This window comes from Megalobrama amblycephala, linkage group LG1 (assembly GCF_018812025.1).
Source record: "Megalobrama amblycephala isolate DHTTF-2021 linkage group LG1, ASM1881202v1, whole genome shotgun sequence".
NCBI classification, from domain to species: Eukaryota; Metazoa; Chordata; class Actinopteri; order Cypriniformes; family Xenocyprididae; genus Megalobrama; species Megalobrama amblycephala.
In genome coordinates, this window is record NC_063044.1 from 43,684,102 (window position 1) to 43,700,879 (window position 16,778).

Genomic DNA, 16,778 nt, shown 5'->3' on the forward strand with positions numbered 1-16,778 from the left:
TGTTGTAATGTATATATCGAAATACCGGAAATGTGTTTAAAAATCATATCACCGTTATCGGAAAAAATTATATCGCGATATATATTGATATTGAATTATTGTCCAGCCCTACTAAAAGATGATATAGTGTGACTGATTGAAGCAGCCCGTATCAAAAGTGCGGGGGTCGATTTCTGTCTTTTCAAAACTGCGGGGGTCCTGACCCCCCGTCCCCCATGCCAACGCGCCTGTTCAGAACAACGTTACGGGTCTGTCCGATGGTCTTTCCTCTACCTCCGCTCTGCTATTTATTTATTTATTTATTTATTTTTGCTCCGCTCTGCTTCGCGCTCAACCGCGCTTTTTTATACTCAAACATCTCCGCGTCTTAATGAGAGGTGATAATCGATAATGAAATTCATTGCCAACTCTTTTAATAATCGAATTTTATCGATTCGTTGTTGCAGCTCTAGACAGCAGTGTGCAACACTAGCTAATGTCAGCTTGGAAATGGAGTCCACTAACATTAGTTCCTCTCCCAGGGTATCGCGTTCAGTCTCTTGTGTGTCACGTCACTGTTTTGGGCTTATGCTTGCTCATGTACCTATGGAGTGTGATCACGTGAGCGAGAGAGTGAGGATCTGCAGTTCACTTAACGGCCACCAGTGTCACTAATAACAAGGGTTTTCTAATTCTTACAAACAGTACCTTTAACTTAAAGTCCCTGTAAAGTCATTTTAAAGTATGTGTTTTGAGCTTGTCACACCACAGAAAAATGTGTTATTAACCACCCAGTCAAATTTGAATGATTAAAAAAATCTGCAAGTAAATGAAATAAGTTATCAAAATCTCAAAAAAATAGGCAGCGCTCTCTGCTCTCAAACGCTGGGGGCGTGTCCGCTGTCGGCGTTGAAACCACACCCACTCGCGAGAGCTGCTGTCTCAACTTACTTGTCTAATGAGCAGCAATGCGTATAAACAAAAGAATCACGTAAGAGGGTTGCACATTTTAGTAGAGTTACTGTGGACTACCTACTAATTATAACATAAGCACACACGACAACTTACACTCATTGGTGGGCACGAACTGCCGACTATTGTCGAGTCGACAAATGACGGTGCCGCGAGACGGGAGGATGAAGTCCGGGACGGGAGAGACTCTGTCCGGCCCCATATATCATCGGTTATCGTCGGGACTGTAAGAAGGCCGAGGCTGGAGGGTGGGGCCGAGGTCTGTTCAGTCACATTCACCAAAAACAGCGGATTATCTGTGAATCCCAGCTGTCTGATGAAAGTTTGTAAAATTATCCGGCGTTGAACGGATAATTTAGAATCCTTAACTTTAGAATCCTTCATATCATAGTTTTAGGAAATTTAAATAAGGAGACCGAGCATATTGTATATTAAAACAACCATGTAATATGCATTTGCGTGACGAAGGCATTACTAGCTAAATGTACAAAGGGCTGTATAACTGTAATGACACTCGAGACTGAGCGAGTGAACCGCTGTAGAGTTAGAGGCGGCGCCACGCTCGGTGCGTCATCGACAGTTATATAGTGTTAGGGGAGGGGCTATGCTCGGGGGACGATGTGTGTCATCAGACCCCCGTTATAGCTCCGCCCAAAAAATCCTGAGCAGAGACTTGGTGAAAAACTGTTTAATGCTCTAACTTCACAATTAAGCATTACACAATTCACAGTCTTTGTAATGTGTTTCAGCGATACATTTGTAACATTTATAAAGTGTTTAGAAAGAATTCTCAGAATTGACTTTACAGGGACTTTATTGTTTATTATTCACTTAATTCCTGTTTAATTTTACTTAACTTAAAAATTCTTTCTGTTTCTTAAGGATCCTAATATAAAGAAAAATGTGGAGTGACCTCTTCTTCCCTAATAATCCTAAGAGAAGGGAGGAGCTCATCCGCAAAAGTCAAGAGTTTCAACATGTGATGAAGAGCAACTTCGAAGCCACCAACCAACTAATTGATGTTATGAACGATCACTTGAGCTGCTCCTTAGAACATATCAAGCTAAACGAGGAAGCTTCTCTCCAGGAGAACTGTAATGTGATGATTGAATGCATGCATAAGATCCAGGCAGTGGTAGAGAATATTGACAAGGAGCTGAAGGAGAAGCTGGAACCCACCCTGTATGAGAAGCTGCAAAACAAGTCTCTGTCTACTACAGACTTTCAACTGATTTCAAAAGCTTTGAAAGTAGTTTGTGGTTTTGCAACTGAGGGATCTACTACTTTAGTTAGTCTTTTAATTAATAAAGGAGTAATTCTAGCAAAAATAACAAGTACATTTGCTAAAATTGGAGCATTAACATTAGCCAGTGTTGGGTTGGGAGTGGTGTTCATGGGGGTCGACATGATTGTTGAGGCCATTCTTGGGAGAATTGAGCGTGATCAACTTGAGAAGGTCCTGGAAGAGTATGACAAAGCTTTGAAAGAATTCAAACCAGCGTCTTTAGAATATCAGGATAGCATTACCTATGTCCAAGTCAAAATTAAGGAAATTAATAAATAAGAAATGTAAGTTTAAAAAGTTTTTTTTTTTTCCTGCCTGAAATGTTTGCTGGATTTAAAAAATGAATAATTGTTATTGTTAAACATGCAGAAATTCAGAAAGTTCAAAGTGACATTTTGAAAAAATATGTAAAAAAAGAATCTAGTGAGAAATGAATCACAGTTCTCCTGCTATTAAAGGGTCATAAAACGTCTCAGGTTACGTATGTAACCATGGATCCCTGAGAATAGGGAACGAGACACTGTGTTGAAGTGCATATGGGGAATGCCTCCACGTGAACTGGTGTCTAAAAACAATATCAACTCACGACAATCCTATTGGCCGGCGACAGCCTATGACGTCATCATAGCGCGCGACCTGGAAGTATATAAGGAGAGCCGAGAGAACCTGAAGGGACTAGAGAACGTCTGAAGGGACTGTTAAGCAGGCAGGGCTGCTTGGCTAGGAAACTCAGTGTCTCGTTACCTGTTCTCAAAAGGGAACTCAACACTGCGTTTGACATGCTATGGTGAACGATACACCCACGCCGCCATGCTTGAGGGGAGTGCATGCCAAAAATGGCTAGACAAACGTCAAAACTAGCAGCTTCAACTGAAATGCCAGAATCACTCCCTCTACAGATCATACATAGGCTGTCAGTGACAGCATTCCCTATGGCTAACAGCCCAAAGAGGCCTTCCGCAGAAGGCCTACCAAGGCCGCTCAAAGCTTCTGGAACCAAGCTTCTTTTGAAAGAAAAGTGGGTACCTTTAAGAGAATGTGGCCAGGGGGCCCAAAGGAACCCTAGCCAGTCACTTGTCAGGGGAATGTACTCAAACACAGAAACCAAGTGTTGACCACCAACCTGTCTGATCACAGAGTCTCAAATCACATTCTTCAGAGAAGTCCAGTAAGAGTGACTGTAAAGAGGCAGTAACCAACCCAGACCAGAACGTAGAGATGGGCATCCCGGAGAGCAGAACTCAACTTAGCACTTTTTACCCTTACCAGTGAGGGGAGAAACACTCTGCTCAATCCTAGGATCTACTCAGCACCGAGGATGCTGTGCACTCTTAAGGAACCCAACAAGGGAAGTACATTTATTAGCCTCTTCAATAGGGAGGCCTCAGAGAGGCTTTCAACCACTGACCATTAGGTGCAGCTGCCAGTCCTTCTCCTCTCGATGAAAAGACCAGAAGAGAGTGGAGCATATCAGAAGAAAAACACACTCCAAAAACAAAAAGACAGATCCCTCAAGAACTGCCAGTACATGCTCTTTTGTTCTCATAAAAGACAACATTATAAGTTATGTATGTGATCAGATGTCAACACTATGGGACATGGATGCACACACTTCCTGAAACATTTGTCAGACATAAATTGTCTTACCTTAATATCGGTTTGATATCGCTTCAAACAGAACAGTCCCTGAAGACGAAAAGATACTGACTGGTTCTCTAGGCACTCCTTATATACTTCCGTGTCACTCGATGATGACGTCATAGGCTGTTGCCAGCCAATAGGATTGTCGTGAATTGTTTTCAGACACCGGTTCATGTGGAGGCGTTCCCCATATGCATTTCAACGCAGTGCAGAGTTCCCTTTTCGAAAGGGAACCATGAGTAATTCTTCCCATAGTACAAATATGATGTCAAAATATACCATAAACAGGTGCTGCCATCTCTCTCTGATCAGAGTGTGTGCAGTGGTGATCGCTGTAAAATCAACAAAAATAAATAAAATACGCATGTATGTCCTTGTCCATCATTACTGAGTCAATGAAAATCACATTGAACTACAGGCTTGAGTTGTTATAAATGCTCTGTCACTAAATAATGTCTGTAACTTTAAATTAATTATAAGGATTTACCTATTTAACATTTTAACAGTAACTATCCAGTATTATTTTACATTTGATTACTTTATTAAATATCTGTAACTAGCATCTCTGTACCTGAATACTGTTAGAACTACTAAACTCAAGTGGTTCAACCAAACATCTCTGGTTCAAACACACACTGGAGCTTCCATGTTATCTGAACCATATGATCTCATGTACATCTGTTAATCAGTGTTAAAAGAAAAGAAAATGTCTAAATTAGATCGTTTGAATGATGCACGTATTGTCTTGTACAAGTCAGGATGAGCAAGTGACAGATGCTTGGCAGGGTTTGATAGTACTTCATCATTTTTATAAGCAAAGTAATTCCAAATTATACATTTACTGCTCTCATTATTAATTAGTTTTGGGCGTGTTACGCTTTTTGGCTAAAGGTTGCAGGCTTGCCTTCTAGCTACTTTGGCTATACTTACCTGACTCCTACCTGTGTTCCTGCCTGTTGCCAGTCAGTCATCTGTCTTTTTCAGCCCTCATTTTCAATAAGCTAATTGGATCCTAGAAAAGGAAAGAGACTTTATTATCATTCAAGCTATGTGTTGATCTGAACTTTGCTGTGACTTACCTGTGTGCTTCAGCTGGTCTTCCTGTTTACCTGCTAATAAACGTTCTCCTCTTCTGCTGCTGACAAACTTATGCAGTGAAGTCTGCATTGTTTTATTTATTTTTATAAATTAAACACTACAGTATTTTACAATTTTTATTTATTTAAATTAATTTTACATTTATGTAATTTCTTTCTTGAATGCTACGGTTAAATCCACCTACTGTAGCTGAAAACAATTTCACTGTTTATTTGTAAATGAAGTCTTTTTTTTTCAAATTTTTAATTTGTGTTTTTTTTTATATATATATATATATATATAATAATAATAAAGATTTAATAAAAAAAATAAAGATTTCTATTTTTGGCCTAAATGTCTGTAATTCTTGTTTATATATTGTTACCTTGTAAGGCTATTTTTAAAATAGGAAAATTTGTTTGGCTGTATGGCTCAGTCACTTGCAAAATAGTAAAACAACTTAAAAAAGAAAATCTAATAAAATGATAAAATCTAAAATTATGATTTTTCTTAAATTATGATATATTTTTGCCATGTCGCCCACCCCACCATACAGTAAATAAATAAACAGACTGTAGTAATAGTAACAATGTTTATGTCCATTAGATGGAACAGAAAAAAGTAGATTATTTATTTAAATCCATATCTACAAAAATAAAAATTTTAGATACATTTAGTAAATTATAATCCATTATTATTTATTATACATTATTATTATATTATTGCTTATAATAATTATTGTTTTAACAAACATTTTGATTTTTGAAGGTTGCAAGGCCATTGAAGATCAAACCAGCATAATGATAATAAAATTAGAAGTACATTTTTCGTTATTATATAATTATTATTTGTTATTTTACTTTATTTATTTTATTTCCCAACTAATGACTCATCTGGGCTTTCCAGTAGGTTGAATGTGAGGGGGGGAAAAAGTAGCTTCCATCCACTTAAGAGTTGTGCACTTTTTATTTTAATATATTTCTTTACATAAATACTATTTTCTATTTAAAAGCTATAATTACGTTATTTTACTAACCCAATTAATGACTCATCCGGGCTTTGCAATAGGTTGCATGTAAGGGGAAAAAGTAGCTTTCTTCCACAGAATCACCTTCATTTTTTCATTTGATAAAAATTGAGGAAAATTGTCTTTAACGGTATTTATTAACCAGACAAAAGTTAATTGACGTTTGCTGAATTCTGGGTTTATATCTTAAACTGCCGCTTCAGTGCAGTATAGCCACATAGCGGTGTAACAATATTGAGCACGATCTCCTGAGACACTACAATAGGCTACTAATAATTCATTAATAAGGGCTGTTTTCTTGAACAAAATCAAATATTTTAAGTTGAATGTATAGTGTTAGACATGTAAAAAGACAAGATTCTAACAATGTCAAGATCAAATGCCTGACACGATACTTTCACAGACTAACACACGTCACGTCTGTAGCATAGACTACAGTATTTAAAATAGCATATATGCATTAGTTATATTCTCAATTTAATTTACAGAGCAATTCCTGCAAAGATTTTAGGTTAACTATAGTCTATAGAAGAGACTAGGATTAGTGTGTGTATTTTTTTAGTCTATCTATGGTGTCTCGCAGCAGAGCGTCACGTGGCATCATGATGGTGTCTCTACATCGTGTTGTCGGTCAGCCATCACGATGGATGATGATATCGTCCATCGTCACAAACCTATTTCCTTCATTTCATTTTGCGCGTTCGTTCCTCCCTAAAAGCCCAAATTTAACATCAGAATTGATAATTGCGGGACGTGTTTGATAATAGAAAGAGCATTTAAAAGCACAATAATTTGCACAAGAGACGCTGTTTCCAACTTCAAGGCGGCTCTCTGTTTGTGCGCTCTGAAACGGACAACATATTATACTTTAGGCTTCATGTGTGCATCTAAACTACACTCAAAAATATGTCAAAAATATGTACTTTAATTACTTTTATAAGCCAACCTTGCTGAAATTAAAGGAACACTCCACTTTTTTTGAATATAAGCTCATTTTCCAATAGGAAAAATATTGAAACTCTTTGGTCATTTTTGAGCGAGATGCTATTGGTCTCATCAGATTCAATGAACTATGCTAAGCTATACTAAAAGTGGTACCGCCAGACTCGGCTGAATAGATTCGAAAACGGTAAAACTCAACTGTTTAACTCTAGGGGAGTTGGAAAATTAGCCTATTTTCAAAAATAGTGGAGTGTTTCTTTAAAGCACTGTTTTTTTTTTCATTTATCTTTGTTTTGTTGTATACTTACTGCATTAATGTGACCATTTGTTTGTACTTTGTTTCTTTGTTCTTACTGTATCTTATCTTACATATATAAAACAAAAACTGGCAGGCACCGTTAAATCGAAACCCACCCCTAGTAATGACTCGGTTCATAAGCCATACGTTTACATGAGAACTAAATGACAATGCAATAAGTCTTGCTATTTTCATTATGGGAGAAATAATTAATCATTCTCATGAGTCGATTCTTTCACTGAACCATGTTTAAAATGCCATAAGTTTCCTATTAGAATTAGGTTAAATCTTTAAAACTATCCTGTATATTAAATCACAAGAGGTCTATGAAATGTCCTTATAGATTGATAAGTAACACTGTGTGTTTGTGCTTATACCCATTTAACCATATTTAGGACACAAATTTGTACTCAAAAGTGAGCTAAATCTGGCAAAACCTCATTTTGGGGAGTAAATTAAGCTTTTTTAAATAATTATTTATATATAAGCGATATAAAATGCCCCCTTTCGTGTGTGTGTCAACCAAAAGAAAAGTTTATAATAACTGACAAGTAACTCATATTAAAATTTTAATTATTTAATTAATTATTTAATTATTTATGTAATTATTATTTAAGTAATTTACCCTCCCACCCACCCAATAATTTAAATAAATATAAATATAAGGAGCAGTTTGAGGAGCTGGCAGGAACAGTCACTGTGATCTCGCTTAGGATAAGCTTACTTTAGTGTTCTTGTTTTGTCAAATTCATCTTATGCTCATTTTTGCAACAAGTACATTTTCTGGGGGGCACTAAATTTGCTGCTCCTATTTATAAAAGGCTCCAGACTGCGACTAAATGATCACATTTTATGACCTTTTTCCTGCCAGTGCGACTACATTTTGTTAGAGGTCGCAGTGGTGCCCCCCCCCTTTATATTGCACATAAGAAACACACAAAACGACAAACGAAACCATGCTACGCCTTTAAGCTTCGCAGCGTGGACCGTTTATCAACTAACCAATAACGGACCAGTATTTGGCAGCGTAGTTTTACAGATGGACCAATCTTGATCACGTGACACCGTTACTACACAGCGCTGCGAGAAAAGTGTTTGAATCCACTGCAAACTTATTAACATTGCTGCGAGATCTAGTGAGAAAAAAACATGAGCAAAGCAGCGCTTGCCTACCATTTGCAAACTGTCTGCGGCGTCTTGAATTCTTTGCTCGCCTTCATCACTTTCCCTTTTAGGCTCATGGACTCATTTAACTCATTGGCTAAACTCAACAGCCAATCAGAGTTCTCTCTCTCACCTTTGGTGCCGTACCGACTCAACATGCTTGATCGGCAAAAACGCACCCGACGAGGTTCGACTAGTGCCAACGATGCAGATCGCACCGCAAAAAACTGAGTTGAGCAACGCTCAACGGCGGCCCAACTTTGGCCGAGCGTCTCCTTGGTGTGTCAGGGCCCTTAAACTAAGCTGAAGGACCCTGACTCTCTGCTCTTCCCTCACTCCGGCTGACATAGAGAATCTGCTGAATGGATAAATGTGAGGAAAAGTTGAAGCACATGACATCACTGCTTGGACAATTTCTGTCATCATCTGCCTTACCTCTGATGTCATACTACCTGACTCCTAAATGGCTCCGGACATTCGTTCCTGCCGAAACCATTCGTGCTGCAGGATGTCCTCCATGGTCGCTCTCTCAGATGGATTGAGAGCCAGGCACCATGTGATCAACTCCTGAAATTCTGTAAGGTGTCACAAGAGTGACGGTTAGTCAGGTATGTTCTGTACGTCCACAAACTAACGTTGATACTCAATACTAATACTCAGTGTTATTGGTAGTTAACTGTTCTCTGACCTGCGGAGACTCTGGAGTCAAAACTCAGGCGGCCATCTTCCTTTCTCAGGGGGTTACAGCTGCACACCGTTCTGTGCATCATAATCCCAGAGACCAGACGGTGGTTGGCTCAGCCGCATATTCAAAATCCGCAAAATATTCAGGAGGGCAGGCGAATCCTGTTCATTAAAAAGAAAGAGATGTTCAGTACAAATCTCCATTTTCACAAATCTACTCTTAGCTAGTATTGGAGCTAATCACAATAGTAACACAAAAAACTGACTCACCGATGAACTGCCCCTTAATGCCACTTTCGGCGACTTCACCGCAGCCAAAGTCTATCAGTTGGACCCGGTTCGTCGCCGTGTTGATCACGTAGTTGTCTAGCTTGATGTCACGGTGGAAGACGCCTCCGTCAAGACAGTGCTTGGCTGCGAGCACCGCTTGGTACATCAAGCTACGTGCCTGTGATTCACTCAGCTTTTCCTGGAGGATGAATCCGTACAGGTCTCGGCAGGGCTCAGAATACTCTAGAATGAGGATATACTGATCTTCCTCCTCAAACCAGTCCAGCATGTGCACAATATAGGGGCTCAACGGAGGCCGATTCAGCAGCAGGTTTAAAGCCACTTCTGCAAATAGAGGTTCGGAAACTCCAGGCTGGAGAAAAGAGGTCAACAAACCATTAGCTGACTTTCACTTATATTTAAGATATATTATTTGTATTTAAATGTATGCATTATGTGCACTGCCAACTTACCACTGTGATAAACCTGTCAGCAAACCGGCCTGATGTAAGCTTCCTTATAAATTTGATGGCGACCTGCAAAAGAAAAAGAAGAAGTTATTTTTTAAGTGCACTAGATGAAGGCACTGATCTATATGGTACAGTTGGTGAACATAAGAGTGATTTACCTGCTGGCCATCAGATTTCCGGATCCCTTTGCGCACAGTGCCGAAGTATCCTCGTCCAATATCCTCTTCCACGTCATAAAGTTCAGACAGTGGAACTGTGAAAATGTCCCAAAAAACATGTTAATATATGAGATTCATGACCTGGAGTCTCTTTATAATCATAAGAGTTTCTTAACAGTCATACTTCTTTAAACAGAGAATCAGGAAAATAATACATTGGATCAGCGTACTATTGAGAACATCAGATGAAGAATTAGACACACTGAAACAATCAGTGGAGGAACAAAATAAGGTCAAATACTTACGGGGAGATGGTCCCGGGCAAGAGATGGTCCTTAACCAGGATGGATCTTCGCTTTCCTTCGAAGCAGCACCTGGAGATTCTGGAAATGACGGAAGAAGATCAGTCAGATCCAGAAAATCCGGTGGCTCAAAGAAGGACGGACCCAGCTCAAGATCAGTCAGATCCAGCGATTCCTTTTGCTCAGGAACAGATGGATCCGGCTGAGATGGGCTGAATCCGTGTCGGGCTGTGGACGAGGTGGAGCCGCGCTGTTGCGCTTTACGAGACGCCCTGCTGCATGTTTTACAGTACGCCACGCTCTTTTGATGAGCGTACTGCCGTCTTTCTTCTTTTCTAAAAACACAAAAATGGAAACAGAAGAGTTATAAATTGCCACCAGATATTATAAGTCAAATACTGAGGCTAGATCTGGAGAATAAACACTTTCACGTCTCCAAAACTAGGAATCAACAAATACACTTAACAGAGTCATCTGACACAGTGTGAAAAAACAGGACAGACATAAAATGACACTAGACCCACCTTCTGGATTTGGGACACAGATTCCCTGCCTGATGCCGGACGGGCCCGGCTGTGGATCGGTGTGATCCTGGTGAGTCGTTGACTCCAGGTGGGACGGGCCCGGCTGTGGATCAGCTGAATCTGTGTCCAACGGAGGCTGTAGATCGGCTTCTTTGTTGCCTCGACGTTTCACATCCAGCTTGAAAAATGAAAAGAAGCGACTCTTCAAGCTTTTGGGCTGTTTTTCTAGGGGGGAAAAAGGATTTCTAGTTACTACGTCAACTTTCTTTAAATGTAATTCATTAATTAAACATTTTACATTAAACATAAAACTTAATAGAATTGAAAATCTAATTAAATGCAGAAAATATAATGTACATATTTAATAAATAATTATATATATAAGCATACATTATTGGCCAAAAGTGATGTTGTGCTTGAAGAGTGTAAAACTTTTGTATTTCCTCCACATTTTAATTATTTAATTTGTACTAACACAATGAAACATAATTATTGGGAATTATTCATAGCGGTTTATATACACTAGTATTTTTATGCATTTTTTCATAGTAAAATAACCTACATTCAGTTCTAAGCTGTAGTTTGCCTTTTTTGCCAATTAAATTGTCAATTAAATAAATAAGTTTATTTATTCCCAACGTAACATAATTTAATGTTTTTATAAAAGGCTATAGGGTCATTAAACGTATAAAATATCTTTTGGTCACGTATGGCTATATATCTCTTGTGTTTGAAACCTTCCGTGTGAAAATTATATATATTAAATTCAAACTTATTCACCTGTCTCGCGGTTCTCCATCGCTGCTACAGTACGAGAGAGTTCGCTAGTTCTCGCCATGAAGCTCTGTAAAGTCTCACAATCGTCTGCACAGATTTCCAGTGTTTCCTCACGAGAAAGTCTGCATTGATCGGATTCTCACTGAACTGACGGACGACAAACACACGAGCTCGACTGACTGAACTGCGGCCACAGGCGCGGAGCTCCAGATATATAGCCCTGTGACGCCATAGAATCATTGACGTCACGCGCGCTTAAAGTGTTTGTTTTCGAAAGATTCTAATCAAAGAGCACGTGATCGAGCCTCAGAGAGTTGAGTCTGACATGGACGCTAATCTGTCATGTGTTTTTATATATTCTTATGGGTGCTGTTCGTCAATTCAGAGTAAGTGGATTGAATCTGATCTTTGCAGCGATCGTGTGTGTGATACGCGTGACCGCTGTCGATTATATTTTCGGTTATAACGTGCGTTAGTTTGTTTTGGCCAATGAAATGAGATTTTCAGTCTTTATAAGGTTACTGCGCTGTATTTATTACCTTTATGCTTACTTATTTATGTTATTTATTTATATCTCGGTGCAGTTTATTTGTCAAAATGCTCGTTTTGAGGTATTCAAGTTGTAAGCAACTTCATGCGCATGCGCGTAAACCAGACATGCCCGCTGATATAACAAATTAAGCTGATTACTGTTTAAACTAATATGAGATTATTAATTAGACTAATCATTAATCTTTTTTTTATCCTGTATGCATCATCTTTTTATAACACTTAATGTTATTATCATGTATGATTATTTTTACCCTGTATTTTCTGTTGGGCTGTCACTAATTTGATTATTTTGACGAATAATTGAGTAATTGTTATTTGTGGTAGTTATAATAATAGACATAAGCCTTTAAAAATACATATGTAATAACAAGGCAGTCATATTTGGTTCAAATATAGCATAATCATATGATTTTATAGAAGAACACTGTTAAAATACATAATATAAACCATCTTCTGTACGTAATGTATTATAACAAAGGCCTTGTGTTGTTAAACTTTACAACTGATCAAATCCTTGCTTAATATTGGCCAAATGACATTTAATTCAAATGTTTAATTAATCTTTAATATTTGGTTACTTCTTTATGATAGAAATGCTAGAGCCACTGTATTTTCTTGAACAAGAATACGAGGACATCAAAATATATAAGCTCAGAGGGTTTAAACTTTTATTTTGGTATCACAATAAACTGTTTGCATATTTAGAAACATATTGACGTATTCTCCTGTATTGGTGTAGGTTTATAAATGATGTAATCATCTTACAAATCTGATGCACATTGATTTCCCAGATGAATGCTATGAGCAACACAAACTCAAAACACATGTAAGTGATAACAAGAAATCATCAGTGATGAACAGTGAACTCACACTGCAAAAAAAATGCTTTTCTTAGTTAGATTTTGTTGTTTCCAGTCCAGATATCTAAAAAAAATTAAATCAAGAAGCATTTTTTAGACGAGTAAAAATTATGGTCTTGTTTTCAGTAAAAATAAGTCAAAATTAAGTGAGTTTTTCCTTTAAAAAAGCAAAAATAATCTTCTTTTTTTTTTCTTTTTGAAATAAGATTAATTTTCTTACCCCATTGTCAGAATTATTTTGCCTGAGGCTCAACCTGTTTTTATCGGCTCAGAGGTCTGCATTTGCCTTTTTAGATTTACGAAGCCTCCGAATCAAGTGTTTATTCATTCAGTAGCAAACAATGAAAGATATATGTTTCAAATCACCCTTGATGCTGAAAAAATTACACAGGCTATAGATGCCACAATTAGAAAATACACTTGTATTACACTTGATTCATTAATTAATCATTATGTTCAGTTGGATTAAATAATAGACAAATGTATTAAACTGAACGAACAGATAAATTACTGTAGTTACTGCGATTGACACATTTTATATAGATTGAAACACTTATTTTGTGTAGTGAAAAAGAAACTTTGTGATTTTGTGTATTGTACTAACACAATTGAAAACATGCTGAGATGTTTGAAAAAGTGCCCTTTTGATACGTTGTGATATTAGTACTACGAGTTTAGAAAATTTACCAATTGCTTGTGAAAATTGCACCAAAGCAATAAAAAAACTGTAAATAAAGCACATAAATATTACCTGAGCTTATTATTGCCATACTTTGTGCTGTTATTCCAGCAAAATAGAAACCATTTCTAAAATACAATCATTGTGTGACCATCGCAGCTAGTTAGGACCAAACTCTGATTAACATGGAAAAGATACCTTTTATCATCGCGTGTCGCGGCGTCGCATCTCATTAGGATCTCGTGATCTCATTTCCCATGGAGAAAAATCGTGATTCACATTTTAGCAAGAATCATGCAGCCCTTTGCTTGAGTAGTTTGAATTCAGAGACACCATCCATCTCCCCAACTCTCCAATAGTCTTCGTTTTGATTTAATTCCTAATGAACCTCTTCAATGTTTTTAATCCTCACTAATTTTGCTCTCAGGCTAAAATGAAAAGGCTGAACAGATGACATTGTTGTGACACAGTATGATCAAGATAACAGAGCCAAGATCGGTGCAAACATTTTGAGGTCACTGCGCAGAATGCACTGCGATGCAAACAACAATGGCGGCTTACCTGAGGATGGAAGGGGGAAAAAATCTGTGACATTAAAATCTATTAACAATCAGGACAAAATAAGGTACAGACAAAATGCAACCTACTTGCTCCTCCAAAAACAGGCCAGGCCATCTTTCTTTGATGACAGAGACCAAATGCTGCTTATTGACTATTTCGTTTCTCCTGAGAGGGAATGTAGTTTCCATTTTGGTGTTCAGTATCATCATGTCCATGTTCCTTTTCTTGACTTCAAGCTCAAGCTGTTCCCTTTCATGCTCCAATGCAGCATCATCCAAACCAACACGATTGTCTGGAAGAAAGTTGATTCCATCATCTCTATTATTGTCAAGCTCACTACATCTATCATTGTGTCATTTTTTTCTGTGATTGCCCATTTTAAGATTGAAGCTCTTCCAGCCCTGGCATCCTGTGTCACAGCTAAGTTCCCTTAAGCTGCGCTCACACTACAGGAGTTTAAGGCCGATTTAGGCCGATATTTTATTTGTAGCGCTATCTTATTATTTGAGATGATTTGTTTCATAAACAAATGGTTGCATTTTATTCCAAAATTAGCATTTGCTTATGGGAGGGCAGTTCCTAAATGACATTGACTTAACTCAAATTAATAAATCGTTAATAAGTTTGTTTGTTTGTTTGTTTGTTTTTTTTGGATGAACTTGCAAAGCATTGTTCACAAAACTCTTTTTAAGTTTATGGGGGAAAAAATTAGTTTAAGGAGAATAAGTGTATTAAACTTTTTTATGGATTTTTGCTGGGCCAACACAACAAAACTAAGTTTTTTATAGAGTAGAGAAATTGCGGTTCTCGTCAGAGAATAAGCAAGTTTTCTCTCTTCTGCCAAAGACTACGAAGAATATGAAGTACATAAATGCATTTACACAACAAGAAAAATAAATCTTGCTATATCAGTGCAAGTGAAATTTGTAAAGTTAGTTTATATAGTTAATATATGGGTATGCAATTCCAAATCTTATTTATATTACGCATTATCTGTATTCATGTTCATTTAAACTAATTGTTTAATAATTGTTAAACAAACATTGCTTGTGTAATAGATTAGGGGTATAATAATTATATAAATCATAAAAAATAAATATAATAAATAATCATCGCTAAAAGCCAGACAATTTTGTATTTAAAAAATCTTTTTTTGTAGTATTATGTACACTCTCAGAAATAAAGGTACAGAAAAGACAAAAAAAAAGGTACAAATGCTCGTCGCTGGGGCAGTACCCCCAAGGGGAACAAACTTGTACCATATTAATGGGTACAAAGAAGTACCCCTACAGTTTGTGCCTTTTAGGTACAAATATGTACCTTTGAGGGTACAAATGGCTCATCGCTGGGGTGGTACCCCCAAGGTACAGCAATGGTACCCTTACCATAGGTACAGAGTTGTACCCTTTTATACTGTACCTTTTGAGAGACAGTTTGGTACCTTAGCAATACATTTGTACCTTAATCCACTGGTACAAAAATGTACCCCATTGGATGGTACCAATTTGTTCTCGTTAGGGGTACCACCCCAGCGACGATGCCATTGTACCTATAAAGTGGCAAAAATGTCCTTGATAAATAGAAAAGAATGAGAGCAAAAGAAAGCAATGTTTTGTTTTCCCACAATCAATGATTTAAAAGAATATGCTTTCTATTACTGCATTTATTTTGTGCAAGTGAGATGAGTAAAGATCTGTTTCATAAATAATAATCTGTCTGGTGTTTATAAGCAGCACATACAGTATTGTACTACGTGTAAAATATACACAAACTTACCTATATTAAATTGTTTGTGGTACCTACAGTAAAAAATGTAAATGTAAAATATGTGATGATAATATTGTTCGAGCAATTGATGGAAGTAAAAATGCATGCAGAATTGAGAAAATAGTATTTATGGAGATAACTTGTAGGCTATCACAGGGCAAACATGTGAATGTTCACGGTGCATTTTATGCAAACAACTCTAATCGTAGTTGTAACTCTATATTTACAGTAGGCATAATTGTCATTGCGTATGTGTATGCAGCATGAGTCAAATACAATCTTCTGTTCGTGAACAGTTGTATTTCATTCATTAATCTGACTATGCATCCGTGCATTTAATTGCCATTCGCTCGTGTGATAGTTATATGGATCTTAGTAGTATTTTAAGTGATAATTGATTCTATAAACAACCATAAAAGATACATTTCGGCTTTCTCCGGCTCCCTGCACCGGGCGTAATGCGAAACCGTAAGTGTATAACGGCACACTCGCTGATCCGAAATCCAAAATGGCAGCCACGTGCAACTAGTCTATTATAACGTACACAACATAGCCGCCATCTTCTAATGTTAAACTGTGTTCCACGTGCACAAATGGAATCGAACATCATCCAACATCTTCAACTTATAAGTATACAATACCCGTACACTAAACACTTATATAATTGATTATCTACATAGCTGCAGCACTATTTGGGCATCAACTTAACTTTAACTGAACTTTTCAGTTGAGTACGTTGGCTGTATGAGGAACTCGAGCTAGCTAACGATAGCTGTAGCCAACTCTAAG

General features: G+C 37.5%; 1 protein-coding gene and 1 pseudogene across 1 annotated transcript; one reads left to right on the plus strand and one right to left on the minus strand.

Moving 5' to 3' along the window:
• The first annotated feature begins 1,852 nt into the window (after positions 1-1,852).
• On the plus strand, positions 1,853-2,515 carry LOC125267994 (single-pass membrane and coiled-coil domain-containing protein 3-like). Its single transcript, XM_048190162.1, has one exon. It carries the CDS (start codon positions 1,853-1,855, stop codon positions 2,513-2,515), a length of 663 nt encoding a protein of 220 aa, XP_048046119.1.
• Positions 2,516-8,198: 5,683 nt separating this feature from the next.
• LOC125268094 lies at positions 8,199-11,631 on the minus strand (annotated as a pseudogene).
• Between the last annotated feature and the right edge of the window lie 5,147 nt (positions 11,632-16,778).